The 21,819-nt window shown below is 39.7% G+C and overlaps 1 protein-coding gene across 1 annotated transcript in view; it reads right to left on the bottom strand.

Annotated features, from left to right (window-relative positions):
* Positions 1-3,385: 3,385 nt before the first annotated feature.
* The window catches only part of SLC27A1 (solute carrier family 27 member 1), a 30,925-nt gene continuing 12,491 nt past the window's right edge, over positions 3,386-21,819 (bottom strand). The window contains exons 3-13 of the mRNA XM_063294005.1: positions 20,847-21,241; positions 17,470-17,631; positions 16,999-17,068; positions 14,048-14,139; positions 13,806-13,915; positions 11,115-11,324; positions 9,852-9,978; positions 8,033-8,170; positions 7,203-7,367; positions 5,446-5,592; positions 3,386-4,195 (exon numbers count right to left, since the gene is read on the bottom strand). Coding sequence (XP_063150075.1) covers positions 4,038-4,195; positions 5,446-5,592; positions 7,203-7,367; positions 8,033-8,170; positions 9,852-9,978; positions 11,115-11,324; positions 13,806-13,915; positions 14,048-14,139; positions 16,999-17,068; positions 17,470-17,631; positions 20,847-21,241 — 1,774 coding nt within the window. The 3' untranslated portion in view covers positions 3,386-4,037. The remainder of the gene's footprint in view (positions 4,196-5,445; positions 5,593-7,202; positions 7,368-8,032; positions 8,171-9,851; positions 9,979-11,114; positions 11,325-13,805; positions 13,916-14,047; positions 14,140-16,998; positions 17,069-17,469; positions 17,632-20,846; positions 21,242-21,819) is intronic.

Genomic DNA, 21,819 nt, shown 5'->3' with positions numbered 1-21,819 from the left:
CGGGCGGAAGAAAAGGAAGCTCTCTTCGTAGGGAGAGGAGTTAAAGGGCACAAGCGGCGGAAACATATGCAAGAAGCCACCGGAAGACGGTGAAGCCAGCTTCCCCCCTGTATTTATTGGTATGCGGAATTTTGTACTGCGAAGGGAACACGAAAATAGAACTTACTGTGGATTAAAAGTACATCCTTTCTCATGGATGTATTAGGAAATGAAAAAGTGGACTAAGGTTGGGGCCATACTGGAATTTCTTTGATTTTGTCTCCATTAGAGGTCTAATATGGAATGAGATGAAAGGCAAAGACTGACATTTATTTCTTACATTTATATACGCCTTGTTTCCAGGAGCACAAGGTGGCATAGTTAAGACTCCCTCCCTCTGCTTTCCTTTTTTTAAAATAGCAATTGTATTAAAAATTACAACTACAACGATAAAAAACTAATACAAACTAAAAGAAAAAAAAGAAAAAATAGGTGCAGAAAAGAAAAAGTAAATAAAAATGGCCTTTAACTCAGAGACTGCCTGAATTAGGTATTAGAAGCTCTTCATTAGGAACAATTTATCATGACAAGAAACATTAGAGTATGATTTTAAGGCTCTGGTAGAATTTTCTGTATCTTCTGAAATTTATCACATTTAGTGTGTTGTTAAAGCTTAGCTTCTGTCATCTGTTTATGGTTCAGGATATTGGTGAAATCCAGAAAATTGGGTTGGGTATGGTTAAACGCATGGGTAAAAGGGCAGTGTATAGAGCCTGTGTTTGAAGCAGCAGCTCCACAATAACAGCCTCATCAGGCAGTACAGCAAATCCAGGCTGACTGATCAGAAGCTCACATGTTAAGTGAAGGAAAGCATTCACTTCTGAACAAGCAAGCTCAGCTTACTGCAAACCCGCTCATACTGAGGTGAAATGCAGACCACCTGTACTATTTTCTGGTACTTTTTGTTTAGTTTAATACCTTCCCACCCAGTTAACAAACTCCAGAGACTTGATATTGCTGTGCTACTCAGATTGAATAGGGAACATGTAAATACCCTGAAGAAAAGCAAGTTGTCCCTAAGCAAGGCAGATACATTTTGGAGAAACACTATGCTGAGAAGCATGGGAGAGAAGAAGAGTTTTAAAATTATACAGTTCTACAAAGGTTTTGTAAGTTTCAAGTTACAGAGAATCCTGTATATAAGCATAACACTGGGGTGGGCAACTAGCAACTCCTCTGTTCTTGTGGCCCTCAGAACCCCCTCTGGCCAGGATTGCTGAAAACTGTTAAGTGTGGTTCTGGCCGCCTACTTTGGTATATTCAACAAGCTTTTTCGTTTTTTTTTCACCCACACAGATTCACCTCATTACCAATTTCAGTCATCTCCCCCAACTGAGTTTATATTGCCACCTCTTTGCTCTTAAGACAAGCACCTTTTGGGGGGAGGGATTTATGGTCTCTAAGGCATTGTAAATTAATTGTGCTCCGTTAGAACCAGACTGACAAACTAATTGAGATTAATGAGACTGAGCTGCTCAGAAAAATGCAACATCATTTCAATAAAATCAGTCTCTTGAGGGAAGACTAGAAGAGACATGCTTACTGGGCAAAAAGACTACAGAAAATCCAGTTTGACTGGAGAGTGGCATGTTTTGCAAAAGTACGGTTTGCATTACAGTCATGTCTATTTTAATTTGGAAGCAAGGCTTGTTGATTCCAAGGAAGTTTACTTCCAAGAACTGGAAGCTATTTAGCTGCCAGTCAAAAGCTTCTGAAGTAGATGTGAAGTCTAACCTCGAAGTTGCGATGTTTGCTTTGTGTCAATCCATTATAGGAGTTCTATTTCTTACAACAAAAGGTTAAGTCAGAGCTGGACATTTGGCCCTTGGAATTGCAACTCCCAGCATCCCTCACCATGGATTGTGCTGGCTAGAAAACAGGAGAAGTTGAGGGTGCAACAATATCTGGAGGGCTACATATTGCCCATCCCTGTATTAATGAGCTATGGTACAGGCTGAGGTAAATCCTTCAGCAAATTATATTTTTATGCAGACTAGGGAGATACAAGAACTATGTAGAGTGGTGACTTTTAGAAAATGAAGTGATAAACACACTGAACATTTTCATTAAGAGAGTAACCAAGTATGCATGTAACTCAAAAAGAAACTAAGACGTTCTTAGATTCTTTATTCTTTATTCTTACAGGTTTTTTCTCAAATCAATATTATTTTGACAATTGTGACTCCAATAAAAAAGGTAGCATTGCTTCAAAAAAATTAAGTTAGACAATGCATGATTTTCTTCAAGGAGCGAAATTAGTTTTGTTTTTTAAACAAACCTTTTCCTCCAGATGAAATTCAGTTAGCTGTAGGTATGTTTGTTTATCCAAGAACTAATATATCTTATGTTTATAACAAAATGGTTAACTTGTGTCAACTTGTCTCTGAAGAGAAGTTAGAAAAGGCACGTTCTGGGTCTAATAATTAAAAAAGGGAAACAGATCACTCCCCTTAATTAACAATTTCTGAACTGTTAACTAACATTTGCCTGGCTAGTAAAATACTTTGTGTACTCAGCAGTACAAAATAACATTGTTCTGTACATGTCTTTGTAAAATACTCTTAGATCAAATTCAATTCCTGCCAAAAAAAAGAGAAAAAAATCCTCAAGGAAAATTATTTTGATCTTAAGCAATTCAGGGTACCTGAAACATTTCATTCACAAGAATATCTTAGGCTAGAAGTATGTACATTGGCAGCAGTATATTTCCATCCGTATCACTGTGATCCCAAGATTTACAGCATCTTTGAACAGACAGGCAGTCAATATTCACAGCAGTCCATTTGTATCGTCTTTGTATAATTTTTTACTGCCATCTACCAAAATGGCACTAATGAAAAGAAGCGAAGTCAGGAATGTCCAAATCAGATATTGCTGGAAGATCACTATGAGAAATGTGTTGCAAGGCGTCTTTGATGAGCTGACATGCTTCCTATGTTGATCACAAGAAATAAGCAAGACCAAAGACTGAACAGCATCACAGATCCACTTGTTTCAGGGTTTAACAGAACCATTTTTCAAGATTCTGGATCAGCCAAAAAATTGTTTACAAGATCCCATCTGTGGCCTAAAAACTGCCATGTGTGTCATGATGTTTTAAAGTAGATTAACAGAATAAAGATCAATTATTTTTCCAGATGGGTGTAGTATGTAACAGCCAATTGGGATCCTATAAGTAAGTGGAATTTGAAGTACCACAATAGCCTTCTTTAAAAAGAGAGTTAAAAGAACATTTCAAGAAGAGTTTCCTAACCAACTTATTTACATTATTTATTTTTATTTATATATATATATATATATATATATATATATATATATATATATATATAATAATAAAAGGGTGTGTGTGTGTGTACATACATACACACACCTTTTTAAATAATAACACTGTTATTTCATCTTATTAGTCCTGTTTCTGTTTTTCCATTCAAGGCCAAGTTTCTACAGATAAACTTTGTTGCATTTTGACAGACAGTTCCTTAAAGCTACAAATAAAGCTACAAAGGGACAATGGAAGGAACTCTAAATTTGTGAGTTAGGAACCTGTAAAGTCTAAAGCAATTGAAGGCTTTATCCCAAACAATTATTCTCTGCTTTAACACACTGAAACATAACCAAGTAATACAGAAGAAAGTAATTTGATCAGCACTGCTGTTAACAGGTTTAGTTACCCCTGATATACTGAGGGCTTTGAAAATGTAATAATGCAGATCAGAAACCCTTCCAGTTTTCATATGGAATTCCCTAACACAATGGTTATAAGGAAGAAAGGGCCTTTCTAAAAATCGAACAATATAAAAAGAGCTATTCTCTTTGCTCTGGAAATGGTTAATGTGCTTTTTTTTTAAAAAGGGGGGGGAACCATCTTGTTCTCACACCATAGAGGGGTTTTTCTCTGTGCATATTAAAACCTTGCTTTGCTTATTTATTCAAGTCTATTTCTCTACCAAAACAAGACCTTTCAACATCAGGCTCTTTGAGTGGTCTCATCGATGAAATCAAAGAGACATTTTTCCAGCTTGGATCCTCTCAAAAACACACTCATCTACTGGTAGGTACTTGCCAAGTTTTATATCCAAAAAGTATAACTGATCTGACGTCTGGTGTGGGTTGTAGCCTTCTCTTTGTAAACGGGTCTTCTGAATTTTGAAAGTGCCTATTGGAAAAAGCAAGAAAATGGAAATAGATCGCAGGCAATTGCAAGCAAAAGGCAAGGCAAGGAATAGCACTTAGGAGTTCAAAGAATGATCAGATTGGAGGTGTTTTACTTTGAAAAACAGGGCAATATGTTATCAAAACTCATCACTGTAAATTCTAATCACAATCACTGCAACTGAAAAACACTGGTTTGGATTATGGAACAGGCACATAACCAGACTTGCAAAGAAGCTGGTGTATACTTGGTTGGGAAACTTGATCTCATACATACAAATATTTCACTTCTTTAATGCTTATCTTAAAAAAAAAACCTGTCTGCTTATAGAAAGTTACCTTAGCAAAGAAAGGAAGGGAACACCTCCTGTCATACTTGTTTAGGCTGCACAAAGTATTTGTGAGAAACTGGGAGGATAACTTAAATCTCACTGATGGACCTCCTCTTCCAAGGGATCCCCAATAAAAGAGAACTATGATATGCTGCCGTCAGAGTCTGCCTAGCTGAGGAGTTCTTTGCTTTCCTCCCTTCATCCCAGCTCTCTCACAACAGAAAGGAAAGTGCTTTGGATCTTCTTGGCGAAAGCCCAGAACAACAAACCTTGTGCCAGTTCACAATCACAAGAGGTAACTCTGTAGTTGCATGATCTGCCATGTGGAGAAGATTTTACAATTCCTTGAAAAAACAAGCTAAATCTCTGAGTTTACTAGGAAAAGGGGAATACAGGAAAATGACATTCACATAGGGAGAGAATAGCTACATCTATTCTTGAATGTCAGTGCATGTTCAGTATTCACTGCAGATCAGACAATTGCAGAGGGATCATCTGGACCTCCTGCCTGAATGTTGTTAGGCTGACCCTCCTTTTTTCCTCCACCACTCTAGAGCACCACCTTCAGTTTCAAAGACTGTAGAAGGTAATTAAAAGGCAGCCTCATTCTGGGGCCTATTGCTTTGTCCAATCAAGGAAAATGCTCCATCTCTGATGTCACCGGACTAGCTAGCAAAGCAGGAAATCGTCTAGCTTTGAACCCATGTTTTCAACTTCCTTCAAAGTTTATTTCAAAGATGAGTATAGAGCAAACGAATTAACAAACTGTTTAGAAGTAGAAGTAGAAGATCAGACATAAAACACATGCTAAAAGCTAATAACAGTGGTAATAATATTCCATATTATCCTTTTAGTGTGTGTTTTATATCCAAACCTGCTCCTTTACTTCTAAACTTAGGCACCTTTTATCTGTTTGTGTTACCTGTGGTGTCGACCTGTGGAAGAAATCGGAGGAAGATAGGCCGTGCATATGGAGGTAGTACTTTCTGCATCTCCAAAAACAGAGAGTTAGGATTCAGTTTTGCCTTTGGGTCAGCAATAGCTGCCATTCCAGCCTTGCCTTCCACTCCTGAAATTTAAAAAGGAAGCAAGCAAAATTATATCAAATCAAATCTTTATTACGGTCATAGGCCAGCATAAAGCAAAATTATAAAGAAAGTCCATTCTAATATGTACATTTTAACAAAGAAGCCATTGGCAGCTAGCTAATCCACAGCTGGAGATCCAGTCCTGATGTGCTCCCCATCTCCACAGCAAAAGAGGGGCAAAAGAGCCTAGATGCAGAGAATAAGCACTGGAGGAACCTTGTTTTCCTTGTCTCAGTAACTCTCCTCCAGTTGTCAGTGGACATGTGATTGCAACAGGAAGACTCCTTTGGCTAACAGCATCCAGCCATTGCAGCAACCACATACCAGATGGCCTCAACAAGCTACAAATACTTATTGCAACTTGTTTCTTCACCCTCCTTTTCCTACCTCCCTTCCCTTTTGTGTTTTCTAACCTAGGTTCTTAACTGGTAAAGATCTGGGTTTTCCTTCCATTTGTGCATGGTACTTGCACCCCATTAGCACTGTGCACTAACATTTAATTAACATAAGTGAGACTTAGTGGCTAGAAAGTGGGATAAATCTATTATAAACTATAGGTATATAAAATGTAGAGGATCAGGCAACAGCTGATTAACATTTGGAACTCATTTTCTAACTGAAAGCAAAATTAATAGCCTGCTTGTAAGTAAGCAACCACACCCAACTACATCAAATAACTCACCTTAGCTGTCCCCTGTCATACATTCTCCATGTGGAAGACTGAAGCAGCTATAACAAAACAAAACCCCTGTGCTGCTTTTTGCTCTAAGACCAAAAGCTATTCGTTCAAACAGGTGAGCTAAGACAGAGAAGGCTCCCAAAGGAGCAACAGGTGCTGGTGACACAGCAAAATAAAGCACCTTGCTATTAAAAAGAAGAGGTTCAATTTCTCATTCTGCTAATGGTCATTTTTGCCTGTTTTACATCTGCTCAGACAGCTGCTTCTGCTCCAGTTTCAGAATGAACACCACTGAAGAATAACTGGACTTCCTGTAATACATCTGTCATCATGACAGTTTGTACCATGTTCATATGTGTATAAAAATCTTGTCTCTCTACTATTCTACTGCAACTACTCTACTGCTCAAGAGAAGATTTTACTCAGCCTTAGGTTTCCCTTGACGTAAAGTCCAGTCGTGTCCGACTCTAGGGGGCGGTGCTCATCTCCGTTTCTAAGCCTTAGAGCCGGCGTCCGTAGACGTTTTCCGGGTCACGTGGCCAGCATGACGACACGGAACGCCGTTACCTTCCCGCCGAAGCGGTACCTATTGATCTACTCACATTTGCATGCTTTCGAACTGCTAGGTGAGCAGGAGCTGGGACTAGCAACGGGAGCTCACCCCGCCGCGCGGTTTTGAACCGCCGACCTTCCGATCGGCAGCTCAGCGGTTTAACCCTCAGTGCCACCACGTCCCATTACTCAGCCTTAACATCCATGTAAATTAATGGCTTTTAGGTGTATCTTTTGAGTTGCCCTTCTATTGTGTCACCATGTTATACCTCCAATCCCAACAGCATCAACTGATTTTGAACTTGACAGACCTGCTTGCTGATTCAGGTTGCACTCCCGTGCTTTTAAATTCTAAATTACCTGGTACTTCCACCCCATAAACTGCCACGTCTGTCTTGCTGAGAATATGGCTGAGGATTCCCTCAACCTCTGTGGTGGAGACGTTCTCCCCACGCCAACGGAATGTATCCCCACTGCGGTCTTTGAAGTACATATAGCCAAGCTCATCCATCACAAGGACATCTCCTGCAGAACAGGATTTCAGGACGTTATCAAAAAGCCTTCACCTCCACCAAACTGTATCTTCTGGTTGGGAGTTCAGCAAATGAGGACTATAAGCATATTGTTTCCCAAGTACCAATAGAACAGATGGATCAAGAACAAACATGCAAAACATAAGGAGAGAAAGATCATCCATCCCATGCATAAACTCTCAAGAATCATGGACAGACCTAAACCCAGAGACTCCTTGTAGAAGGACAACAACTATCCACACTGGAAACTAATTCTATTCAGCCCAAAACAGAGCAAAAGCAATAATGTTGATAATTAAGCTTAGGCAATAAATGTGTGTTTTATTTGCACTGCATTGTGCTTTTAAGCCATTGTCAACTCTGGTTGATAAAAAAAATCAAGTTTTAAGTAAAATTAAGTAAAGAAACAATGTTGGGAGGATATCTGTGCTTACAAAGTACTGCTTCCTAAGGGCTTTTTATTCAAGAAATCCAGGTTCAGACACTACTTCTTGCTAAATTCTACCACACGGCTATGCTCAAGGAAGAATTTCAAATATTTGAACCTGTCTTTAGTTTCTAAGGAACCTAGAGCAGGATTATCCATTTACTACAGTCAAAATCACAAAATTATCCTTCTAGGACACAAATGGACCAAGACAACTGCATGAAGAATACCTGAGAGATAAGCCTGATCTCCTTTCTGGAAGACATTATACGCTATTTTCTTGTTAGTTGCATTCTCATTGACGTAGCCATCAAATCTCCGCAAGGGGTCTTCCTGATTTATCCTGCCCACAAGAAGTCCAGGTTCTCCTAAATGAAGGCAGAAAAATTCCACAAGGAAAAACAATTAACATCTTCTGTGTTACAGCAGTTGTGGATCCTGGATGGATTTGGTATGTGTACTATCATCTCGGCATGACATTTCAACAAAAGATTGAGACACAAATATTACTATTTACTACCTTTCATCCAGCAGTTCTGTAAGTGACCTGGTCAAGATTCCTATCGAATATTCATTCCATTTAAATTTTGTCTCTTACTATCCTAACACATCTTTTAAGAGTTTTCCAGAGCAATACTCTCGCTAAAAATTGCAGGTTTTAAATCAATGCTGAATTTTTAAAAGTGCATTCTCCATATAAAATGTTATTTGATTCCATTGTAAAATAGGAAAATCAGAAAGGATTATGTATTTGTATTTTCAAACCCATTCTCTCTTAAATATATATTTCAAAATGTGTCTTACCTAAAAATACATTCTTTTATAATGGTTGCCTTTTGAGCTGGCAAAAAACCAAAACAAAACCTAAAAAGAAAATTATATTCTGAACCTCAATCAGTCATGGAGATTCAGATCAGGATCATCTGCTACAAAATTCTTGAATATCTGTAACCTGAAAACCAAGGTACAAATGGCAATTTATATAATATGTCATTAGCTAGTTGTCTGCTACAGCTGAATAGCTGGCAATGTGTCATAACCTTTCGTTTAGTATTTTTCTTAATTCAGTTGCTGTGCATCACTTTTCCACATGATACAGTATTCTATCCATTTAGCCTTTCTTTTTTAGGCCACTCTTAAAGATTTCCTTTTTGGTTTTTCTTTTCTTTCAAATATCAGTGATCAACTTTGTTCTTTCACAAGGTTCCATGTCACCTGCTCTATTTCATTTATGTATTTGTTCACCTACTTATATGCCATCTTCCTATTGTTAGGTTGTGGGGGTAGTTTTAAAACATGCTTAAACCATGTTCATGGTGAATGGGCAAGGCTTGTACTTTAGAATAATGCTTCAGCATCTCCCCTCTTAAAAAGGGAGGGGAGATGCTGTAGATGCCATTCTACAGATAGTCCTCGCTTAACAAACACTTGTTCAGGAACCATTCAATGTTACGATAGTGCTGAATAAGTGGCACTTATGACTGGTGCTCATAGTTGTGACAGTTGCAGAGTCCCCGCAGTCATGATCTGGGTGCTTGGCGACTGGCTTGCAATTACAATGTCGCAACGTCCCACAATCACCTGATCGCCATTTGTGACCTTCACTGCTAGCTTCCGACAAGCAAAGTCAGTGGGGAAGCTGGCAGGAGGTCGCAAATGGTGACCATGTGACAGCGCACTTAACAAGGGTACGGGATTTGCTTAACAAGTGCAAACAGAAATGCAGGAGCTGCCTCATTAAGCAGCATGGTCACATGATGTCACGCTTTACGACCACATTGCTTAGTGCCTGAAATTCCAATGTCAATTACCGTTGATAACCAAGGACTACTTGTATTTGCATTCTAGCCTAAGAAGTAGATCAATGAGTAGCCTTTCCAATCCTGGAAGTTCTCCTGCCCTTGATTAATTTGGGCAACAGACCCAAAAACTAACAATATATCCAGGTCAGATATACTCCTGCAGCACAATGAAGAGAATTGGCATTATATAGGAAACTCTGTTCTCCAAATTACAATTAAGGCATAAAGCATTCTCAGACTTATTTACCTGGTTGGCAGGAGATACAGAGCCCATTTGTGCCACGTATCAGCTCCATGGTATCCTCATTAACTTTCACCAAGCGGATAGGATACACATTTGGCAAAATCCGGCTATTGAAGCCACAAGCCCCTACCTGCCAAGAGTCAAAACAAAACTTAAAAGGAAAGGAGGCCCTCAAAGTGTTGCATAAATTTATCTACATAGGTTATTAACTGCTAGGAAAATACCCTGTGAATTTCCAAGCTCTACAGAATGGTGAGGTGTCACTTGAGGGAAACAAGCAAACTAAAAGGAAAGTGAAGAACAAGGAAAAGAAGTTAGCCTGCTCAGGCTCCTGGCAATTTGTATTTAGAATCCAGGAAGGGGATGCAAATTTGAGGACAGCAGAACAACACAAAATTCAAAACAGCAAATCTTGTCCTCCTTGTGTTATACAGGGATGTTTGGGAAAGGGAAAAAAGGATACTTTGTTTTCCATTTTCTATGTACCAATAACACACACAGGCTAAACTATCTAGTGCTACATAGTACAGCAGAGGAAAGCCTTGAGGCCTGGCATGAGAAAAAAAATGGTCTCCATGGTTCCTGGGCTCCTAATCAGGAACATTCCTCTTCGGCAGTGTTTCTCAGCCTTGGCAACTTTCAAATGTGTGGAGTTCAATTCCCAGAATTCCCCAGGGAATTATGGAACTTGAAGTCCACACATCTGAAAGTTGCCAAGGTTGAGAAACACTGCTCTTAAGGGATGGAATATATTGCAATATGTGACTGCAGCCCCAGTTTTTGCAGTCTGCAAATTAAACATAAACACTGATAAAAGCCTGCAGTACTTCAATCAGCATTAAAAAGAGAGAGAGAGAGAGAGAGAGAGAGAATGCTATTAGCCCTGAACTGGCAACAAGCAGTACAGGGTAGTAATAGGTAAACCTGTCAAGAGTCGACAAATTGTTGTCATATCTACAGCAATAGTGACCTTCTCTGTGAAGGGATTTTCCTACTAATCCAATCACTTCTTCAGTGACTTAATAAATCCAGTTGTCCCTTCATATAGTCACAGCGCTGTAGTGCCTGACATCCAGCCAAGAACTCTAAAAGGGCAGGCTCTCTAGTTGCAGATAGGTAGCTATGCAAAAAATGGTACATTCCCAGGCTGCAAAAGTCAACCTGAGGAAGCCCATATGCTACAGATTCTCTGAATCTTACATGAAGATAAGAGTTTGGTCAAAAAATGAATTATCCAAATTATAGAAAGACAGACTCTCCATTTACCTTTCCATCTAGATTAGCAATGCTACAGTTACACTCGGTAGCCCCGTAGAACTCCCCAATCTGTTTAATCTGGAACCGCTGCGTGAAGTCTTCCCAAATGGTGGGCCTCAAGCCATTTCCAATAGCCAGCCGCACCTGGTGCTGCATTTCTGCCTCCCGCACTGGTTGGTTCAGCAGATACCTACAAATCTCCCCAATGTATTGGATGATCTTTGGAAAGCAAGAAAAATACAATTTGAAAGAGTAACCTGGCAAAGCCCTGAGGAAATTGGATAATAATGCAACATATTCAAGGTACATTGCATCTTGATCCAATTTGCTTAAGGCAACATTTTCCTGGCTTAAAATGAAAAAGTAATTGAGTTTGCAAAATGCAATCTGACAGCCTTATTCTGCTTAATAGAGCTGAAGTATATAATTAGAGTATTTAGAAAAATATAAAATGTGATTAATCAGAAACAGCAATCTGTTTAGAAAAGTGTTAATGAAGTATTTGCAACCCATAGACTGAAACCACTGTCTTAGAAACAGGAGAGAAACCTTTTTCTGAGACAGAATTTGTTGATACGTCAGTGCATCATTTAAACAAATATTTTCTTTTTCCAAATTAAAGTTCTGTTCATACAGTACATAGATAACTAATGAAAAATAACATGGTTAATCATGGAATCATAAAAAAATTAGTACTATACTGCTAAACATTCACTTGAATACATCAAGGTTTGCGTTCTCCATCTGAAACCCACAACAATATAATCACAAGCTGATTGGGGTGCTGGGAAGACTTTTTAAAAAATGCTTTTTACTGTTTTTACTGTTTTATTACAGTCTGTGGGCTGCCCAGGGTTATGCTGCATAAGATGGGCAGCTATACAACTCTTTTAAATAAATAAATAAACATACACAAGTTAGCTGAACTATAAAAAGTATTACTAGCCCTGTCTTCCTACAACTGGCAATACAGTGTGGGACCCCAGCAGATGGCAGACTCCCAACTCTCCCAAATGGCAAGAAATGCTTCCGGCCTCTTACTTAAAGGCAATCTTTAACACCACATCAGACAAAGGAAACTGCTCATGAACTCTTTAATATAAGCCTCCTTTATTTACTGGACTATTGGCAAAAAAGCATGCATGGTATTGTAGCCTTAATTTTGGCAATTCACAGAGAGAGTAAAGGCCCAGTGCTAAAGTACTAGAGTTACCATTAGTTCTTGTTTCAAGCCTCAAAGCGCAGGAAAGGAGAAGTCCGTCTGGCGCCCTGAAGAGTGGCATGCAAGATACTGAGAGGGAGCAGATTGACTTTATCTCTGTACTACTAAAACTCTCCTGTCTGTTTGTCTGCAATCTTTAACTGGGCAAAACTGTGTGTCACAGGCCAACAATTTTTGAACCAAGGTACCTCAAACAGGCTAACTTACAGAATGCATCCAAAATCTGGAACCCATGGTTCCCGTGGAATTGAAATTTGGCAAATTTTATAAAACATTTTATGACATAAAAATTATCATAAAACATTTTTAATACAAAATGTCATAAAACATTTCCTGTGGTCAACTCCTGATGCTTGACTGTGCTATACAGTTCAATATGAATGACATGGGCTATTTGCAAGGCAGATACATCTCTAAATATCTCCCTGAATTTTTAAGAACATTTCCACTGAAGACAGTACATTAGAAGCTCTGCCACTGTTGAAGGCACTGAGGAATCTGGTAGGGAAATATCTCTGAAATGATGACCTAGTGGGTCACAGGTTGTCTAGTCACTTCTTAAGCCCGTGTTATCTAAAATGGCCACACTTGCACAAGGAGGGTTCAGAAAATCAAGGGATTCCATATTGGAATCTTCCTTTGCAAAGAAGATTGTAAGCTCCCAGCAAGTCTGCAGATTGAAGTGCACTACCAAAACAACAAAAAAGCTTAATGGCATCGAGCCAGGAAAGGTAGGTAAAACTCAGTTCATCTCCACTCCAGAAAGTGAAGAGGCGATCTGAGCTCTGTGAGGTCAGTGGCAGTCTGAGATGCCGGTTGATCTGATCTAACTCTGCCATTGAGACATCCTGGACTGGCCATTAACTTGCTTTTGCAGCAGCTGCTTTTAATATATAGATTTAACAGCATTTAAATGATTCCTGGTTATGCCTCAATTCCAATTTATGCAGATATCTGTGCAAGAAAACTGACAGCAACAATCCATGTGATTTAATGGTTCAATAGTGATTGCCTTCCGTGACTGCTATTGCTTCTAGTCTTTCTAAATCTGGTTGAGACACCAGTTGGCAAGAAGCTGGGAAAATGTTGCTTTTTGGGGTATCCCTACTAAAGTGTTTTGTTGAATCGAAAGCTAAATATGAAGCAGCGATGAGCTTTCAAGCTGAATGGCCATGGTCTAGTTTTCTTTTGCCCTGACATTTCACCAGCACCTCTGGCTGGTCAGGGCTAAAGAAAACTAAACCACAGCCCTTCAGCCTGAAAGCTCATCGCTGCTTTATTGATGCCAGCGGTGAAAGTCTACACCAGTATATTGTAAGCAAGGTAATTTCTCGATTTGCCCTCATCCCATTACCACTGCCTCTTTATTTTTCTTTTTAATGCATAGCTGTCTTGCCAAGTAGCCTTCCCCAAGTTGCACTGGCTCCCCCCTACTACTAATTGTGGGGCCTACAAGCAGAGTTCAGGACTCTCCTTACTGTACACTTGTATTTCACACAGTCATCCCAGAAGCGACTGGCAGAAAATTTCTTCCTAATCACTACCGTCAGACCATGAATCACACACTGGCCAACACCCATGATATTCCCTAAGAGACAGAAAGAGAAAGACAGTCAGCAGGGTAGGCTTGCCAGGAATCCTGGGGAACAATAGCAGAGTGCCCCTGGTAATGCCTGAGCCAACCTCCATCCTAAAACATGCGGCCACAATGCCAGCCTACCTGCTGAGTGGTACAGTGGTAGACAGTTATAGATTATGTCATGAGGGGTCATTCTGTAGGCATAATAACCAAAAGCAGCAATTCGGTAATATCTGCAGTGAAAGGAAAAACAGGTATCAATGTAAGCCATAGAGTTCCACCTAATTGCTACGATAACACAAAGATTTGTGAAAATATTTCTAGGATCAAAGGACAGTTTCAGTTTGGAGAAAACCAATGATACAAGTGCTGGCATGCAATACAACTGTACACAGAATGGTCCATTGGCACCTAGATTGCATGGACCCAGATTGCCTGAGGAACCATCTTGTCCCAATCACATCAACCCATCCCACCCGGTCCAGCAGGAAGGGCATATTACGGACCCCGTCAGCTACAGAATTTTGATTGGTGGGGTCAAGGAGAGCCTTTTCTGACATTGCCCCCACCCTGTGGAGCATCTTGCCCCCTGAGGTGAGGATGGCCCCCACTCTTCTGGTCTTCCAGAAGAGCATCAAGACCTGGCTCTGCCAACTAGCCTGGGGATCCAAGAGTCATGGGCAGCCCTGGGGTGATTGGTGGTTTGAAAATGCTCTCTCTGCCATTTAGTTTTCCTCTTTTATCTTCTATCTTCTGTATTTTTTGTATTTTTACAATGATTTTTATGACTTTTTATCTGTAAGCTGCCCAGAGTCTCTTTCATAGTGAGATGGGAGGTATACAAATTTAATAACTAAATAAATGCCTGAATTGTGAGCACGTGACTGCAGGGGTGCTGGGATGGCCGCAACTTTGAGGACCGGGCATAAGTACCACTCGTTCAGCACCATCGTAACTTTGAATGGTTGCTGAATGAGTGGTCGTTAACTGAGGGCTACCTGTACACTCAATGACTTTACATGGAGACCATGGGAAGATTATTTTAGGCCTCCTGGTCCAAACTGATTGTGGGAGGTAGAGGGAAAAAGTTTTTTTTAAGTACCCTTTTTGAATAGGTAAAATTCTCAAATTATTATTTAGTTAAGTCTTCTAGGTCTTTGTCACTTTAATTCTTCATCTACTTATTTGCTACTATTGTTCAATTAGTCCTTTAGAGCTTATCTGTTTCTCTCTGGGTAAAGAAATACAGACCACAGCCAGATCTTGTGAACAGAACAAGGTCTCTATTAAGCTTCTTTCCCAATGCCTACAGTGCAACCACGGCTCTTCCCTGCATCCTCCAGTGTCCCCCACCATGAGTGAAGTATTACATTTATATTTTGCTTTCCTTCAGGAGCTCATAGCTGCATATTAGGGCTATGCATGCTTCAAAAATGATTAGGAAAATTAGATCTTGTATGAACATGGCATCTCTACTATCCATTAAAGGTCTTCCTCCTTTTTTAGGCTTTTGCAGTTGATTCAAGGAGTCTGTTCATTATTATGACTCTCAATGCAGCCACACCAATTTTTTAAGTCTGTGCAGAAGCCCAGGGAAGAAAAAAGGGGAGGGGCTGCAGCATTAATGAATAGCAGAGAGGTGATGTGCTCATGCTTATGTGAGGTTTAAAATATTCCTTTAAAATCATTTTTGAAGTATGCACTGACCTGCTGAATTTATGATCCTTGTCATTTGTTTTATCCTCTTAAAAACCTGTGAAGTAGATTAGACTAAGAAACAGCAATTCTCCCAATGAGTTCATAATTAAGTGGGGATTTGAATCTGGGTCCCCTAGAAGTAATCTAATGCTCTAACCGCTACACTGATTACTTTTGAGGTCAGAGTCCTGATGAACAGTATCTGCTGCAAAGAGGTTATTTAGAGGGGAACTATCAGCCCCATTAGGTAGGCCAGGGCAGGAAGTGAATTTCACAGGAAAGCTAAAACCATCTTTACTGAGATAGGCTATAACAACAGACTCTTGCAAGTCTGATTGTGCTGTACCTCCTCCCTCTTCTTATATTCCAGTGAATCAGGGAGCATCTGCCTGAGCCACTTCCAAATATTAACTTGCTTCAAACGCTGTTGCTTAGATAACAGTTCTTGCATGTTTCCATCAAGGCCACCTTCCTTACTCTTGACAGAAACAAAATCGTAGTACCAGGGGTGTCTTTAAGTGTGTGTGTGTGTGTGTTTGTGTCTGCATGCAAAAGGGCAAGATGGCAGGTATGGCCATGCAATCAAAGCTCTTCCCCTTTGTACATATGTACAACGTCAGTGCATGTACAAAGGGGCAAGGCTTCAATCACAGGGTTCTGTCCATCATCTTGATCTTTTGCCTCTCCCCTTCCCTGCAGTGCCCTTGCTTGGTGCTGAACTTCCTACGTTCTTTGTATGATAAAATGCAGTGGGAGAGAGTTTACTGAAGATCTCTATACGATTAGCCATAGTGTGCAATCTCATATAAAGAGGAAGGGAGGAGATGCTGCAAATACAGCAAGTCCCCGGTTTAAGAATGTCCCGGTTTACGGATGACTCCTAATTAAGAACGGACTGCCATAAAGACAATTATATTAAAACTTTGAGTTAAGTACAATGTTTTGGGTTAAATACACAATACTACTTTGTGTATTATCATGTTTAAGATGTTTTAGTGTATTTGGAAGGGTTTCTTAAGTGTTTTATGTGCATAGAAAGGTAAAATATATACTATATACTAAGACAAACATTTGACTAACTGATGCTAAATAATTGTTCTGACTTACATACAAATTCGACTTAGGAATGGAACTTGTTCTTAAACCAGGGACCTGCTGTACTTCCAATTATCTTTTTACACATCCTTGGGGGAACAGACCAAACATAAGTTGGGCAGTGAATCCCTCTCTCTCTTGCAAGAAACAAAAGAGGAGATAGCATGTCTTCCTCCTATAGGACAAGTGCCCACACTCCAGTGCCTCCTTCATTTGTGCACATAATATAAATCTCCAGAAATAAAAATATTAAATATTGACAGGTAACAATCAAGGCCAGGTACACTGATGTTCCTCACCTACTGTGCACCACAATGGCAGCTTTTGGCATTCCAGTTGTTCCAGAGGTGTAGATGTAGAACAGCCGATCTAGGAAGACAGCACAGCAGTGAGGCATGAGTTTGAGCTCAGCTTCTCTTTGTTATTTCTACTTGGCAAGCTACCCATCTCAGGGAGACAGCTGCTTCAAATGCAGACCACAGACCCAAAAGCAAAGAGGTTAGCAAATCCCCACCGCAATAGCTCACAGCCCAGGTTTTCAGAGCCTGTTTGAACCAAGTACACAGCCCTAAGGGTGCAAATTTTTTACCTCCACTTCTCTATGGAACTAGGCCAGGACAATCAGTAACATGAATCCAGAGGAAAGGTCACATAAAAACCTCTCCCTGCAGCACACCTCACCACAAGGAGTGGGGAAAGGAACTGCCAACATCCTTCTAGGCCCGTTCTCTTTTCACCAGAGAAAGGCATGTGTTTGCAAGGAAACATACCATCTAATCCCTTGGTTGAAACATGAGTCGGAGGAGATTTCGATGTCTGAGCCAGCAGAGGATCCAAGTGTTTAGTATCTGGAGGGCTGGATTCAGGTCTAAAATCTCCAGAACAGAACCTGGCCATATTTTTTCCCAGGATGCCATTCACTTCAGAGATTGCTGCAACACAAAATCAGCCCTTATTATCAATACTTTAAAAGAGCCAGTACCCACTTCTAGAAATGAAAAAAAATAACAATATTCAATAAAACAATTATTTTAAATCAGATGGTTCATATTTTAAGGCTAATGTGTATATCTTTACAGAATTATATCTTGTACTGGTCAGTGACTGTAATAAAATTGAACTGAACTAATAACAATATTCAAATTATGCTAACTATGCTTGCAAATTACATCCTCTCCTACAATACCTTGCCAACATACCAAACACTGCCATATCCTGAAGAATTTTGTCTTTTTAAAAATGGAGTATTCTTGCTACTCTTTTCCAGTATGGATGCAAACTGTCTGTTTTTGAAAAACAGAAATTACAACTACTTCTATTTTTCCACATGCAGATTAATGTAGCAGTTCTCTATATGGCTAATATTATATAAGAGTATTAAATTTAATAGTTCTGTTTTAGCTACTATTTCTATTGTAAACTTATTTATATTAAGCATCACTTTTTAAATATAAACTTCTTAACATAATATAACATAATAGGGACGCGGTGGCGCTGCGGGTTAAACCGCTGAGCTGTCGATCGGAAGGTCGGCGGTTCGAAACCGCGCGGCGGGGTGAGCTCCCGTTGCTCGTCCCAGCTTCTGCACACCAAGCAGTTCGAAAACATGCAAATGTGAGTAGATTAATTGGTACCGCTTCGGCGGGAAGGTAACGGCGTTCCGTGAGTCATGCTGGCCACATGACCCGGAAGTGTCCTATGGACAACGCCGGCTCCAAGGCTTTGAAACAGAGATGAGCACCGCCCCCTAGAGTCGGACACGACTGGACTTTACGTCAAGGGAAACCTTTACCTTTACCTTTAACATAATATGGTATCAACAATAAAACCTGAAACAATGCTGTATAAAAGGACTTTATCTTATTGATGTGCCACACTACAGGCTACATATTTACCTGTTTTTTAACTAGCATAAAGGAAACCTTTGGAAAAGGACAGCCAACCCTACTTCATAGAAGCAGGCCATAGATTCGGAAAGTCATATGCCTAAATGGAATGTTAATAATTGCTACTAATCACAAAAGTAGTAAGAGTTATCTACTTCTCAAATATATAACAAAGGGCATCTGGCAACTTTTCCCTATCTTGAAGGATTAGAGGTACAGGTCCCATTTATCACAATGACATCAGATTTCTCATACTGAAAATCTTACAAGCAAATAAATATATTAATAATATAGGGTGTTTATGTGTGCTGGGAGAGGCAGCTTAGTGTATTGGTTAAGGCATCGGGCTAGAAACCAGGGGGCTGTGAGTTCTAGTCCTGCCTTAGGTACAAAGCCAGCTTGGGCCAGTTACTCTCTCTCTCAGCCCTGGACAGGAGGCAAGGGCAAATCACTTCTGAAATAATGCCAAAAAAAAAAACCCTGAAGGGACTTATCCAGGCAGTTGCTAGGAGTCAAGACTGACTTGAAGGAACAGGCTTCCGGTGGGGAATGGTGGACTCAACAGCTGTGTCCACTGGCTAAGCAAATGGAGCTGACAACACAGCAACTTTTTTCGGGCTCAGGCAGGTTTTCCTGAAGCCCAGAAACGTTCTCCAGATAAAGGAGAACGCCTGAAATCATCCCATTTGTCCTCCTGACGGCTGCTTGTAGCCAGAAGATCGCCAACAGCATTTTGTGTTTGACTGGTAAGAGCTTTTAGCTGGGAGGTGGGGCCATCAACATTTTCTAAGCTACGCTGTAGCTCTAACGGGACACAAAGACCAGCCACCCCATTTCTAAACCGCCAATTTATATATCTATATATATTTTAAGTATGCATTCCCTAAGAGAGGCTTTCTACAGCAAGGAGAAGCGGGTTCTCTTGGTGCTTATCGTTACTTTTGGGATTACTTTTTAAAAATTCTTTTTTCAGTTTTGGACTTTGTTTTCCTTCCAAATGTAAAGGAGGATTGAGAGTAACAATTGTTTTCCTGTTATTTTTGTATTAAATTTGAAGATATTTTCCTACACGTCGGCTAATTTGAACCTTCAGCTTTCTCTTTCTACTTTCCCTTGGGAACTGTCCGCTTATCTCACTTTCGCTTGTGTAAATACATTTCAGAACTTTTTCATATCTTTGACTTTCGCTGGTTAAGCTCCTAGAGGGTCCAGTAATCTACTGCATGAGACATGGAAGATTTTAAACAGATTTTTTCTGACTTCCACCCAGATTTTAAACAGATATCTTCTGACTTCTACCAAGCTTTTATGCAAGATATTTAGGACATCGTGGAAAATATCTAAAATGTGCCATCAGGGTGGGGATGTGGTGGATGAAATCGAGGAATTCAACAGTGATAGAAATGTTTCTTCTAAGAGTGAGATTGGGATTTCTATTGAGATGCTGGATGAAGATTGGATAGTAGAGTTGGAGAAATTTAAGGGAGAGATCTGCAAACAAGTGAAATTGAGTTCCTGGTGGAATGCCATGAAAAAGAAGGGGTCATTATGTATGGGAGATTTTTTGAGAAGCAGCTGGAATTTTTGAGGGGTCCAGTTGGACTGTTTGATTTTTCCAAGAGAAAAGCTCTGTGCATGTTGTGGGGATATGTAAATGCTCTGGTTTATTTTGGGTTAAGGGTTAAATAATGTTTATCTGGTTTGCTTTAAGGGTTTGATTGATGTTAACTATTAAGTATAATGGCAGACAATTTATGTGTTTTTCAATTTGATTTTTATTATAGACAGAAATGTATAGAATAGTAGTAGGAAGGAAATAATTAAATATGTATTATCTTTTGGGGGGGAAGTTGTTTAGGAGGTCTATATGATTTTTTTTTAATATAAGGGGGAGGAGTAACTGTACTTAGTGATTTTTATTTTGTGCTAAAGTGGAAAGTGGAAAATATATAAAAATAATGTGGTTTTGGTGACCTGGCTCCCAATTGCTTCATTTTGGGCATCATTCACACAGAGTAATGGAGAATTTCTCCCCTTTCTTGTGCTATATCCATGAGCATGTCAGCATTGCTTGAAATGAATATTTCATGATTAATTCCCCAATTCAATCTTATGACAAATACAAAGAGGTAGTTCAGTTTGGCAAACAGGCATTTCCTCTGAAGAAATTAATTTTGTTCTCCTCACAACACTAAAGTTTCAACACAAGGATGAAAGTAGTGGTGGTTAGTAGGTCAAACCCAAATCTATACATATCATACCTGCTGATAGCTCCCCACCAAAGATGATGGCTTTTGCCCCTGAGGTTTTCACACAGTAAGTCAGTGAGTCAAGACGCAAGTTGAAGTTGATGAGAGCTGCCTCAATACCCACTTTGGCCATCCCTAACCAGAAGCCCACAAACTCTGGTCGGCTCTCCATAAAGATAGCTATTACATCACCCGCACGAAAGCCCTGCTGGTAAAAGAAATTGGCCACAGAGTTGGAATATTCATCCAATCGCCGGAATGTCCATTTGTCATCAGTAGCTTCATAAATCAAGGCCACTTTGTCTGGATGTTTGCAGACCACCTTCTGGAATATCTTGGGGACATTACTTTTGGCTTTTCTGTGACGATACAGTTCATATTTGACCTGTATAAGCACCGACAGTCCCCTGAAAAAGGGATAAGGAAGTCTTAATTATTATAGCACAGAACTTAGTATTTTCATTCTGACGAATGGATGCAATGCATGAGACATCTGCTTGGTCAGATCCTCATCCATCCTGACAAAGAATTCGATTTTATATAATTATGTCAACACGTCTTGTACTATACCTGGTCTACAATCACATTCATGCCAAAGGAATTACAATGATGTATCTAGGCAATCCCCAAAAAGAACTGTCTATGAATTTTAGGTAAAGATGCACAATTCTTGTTTTACCCAATTTATTCTAGTTTTATTTTACTTCACCAACTTTGAAAGGGGAAAAGGAGCTCCACAGCCTATCCAAACACTGATTTAGTCATCTATTATTACACATTCAAACATATTATGGCAATCAAAAGGACTCAAAACTAGCTTTTAAGAAGGGAAATCAAGATGTTCAGGACGTGACACCAAATTCACATTCCTCAAATCAAATCAAGCTCATTTCTGAATGAATGGATAGATTAATCACTGTGTTTTGAAGATATTTCCTGATGAAGTCAGGGGTTTAAAACAAAAGAATGCTAATTGCTTGCTGTC

This window comes from Candoia aspera, chromosome 2 (genome assembly GCF_035149785.1).
Source record: "Candoia aspera isolate rCanAsp1 chromosome 2, rCanAsp1.hap2, whole genome shotgun sequence".
Lineage (NCBI taxonomy): Eukaryota > Metazoa > Chordata > Lepidosauria > Squamata > Boidae > Candoia > Candoia aspera.
The sequence above is the reverse complement of the archived record's forward strand: the minus strand, read 5'-3'. Positions and strand labels throughout refer to the sequence as shown.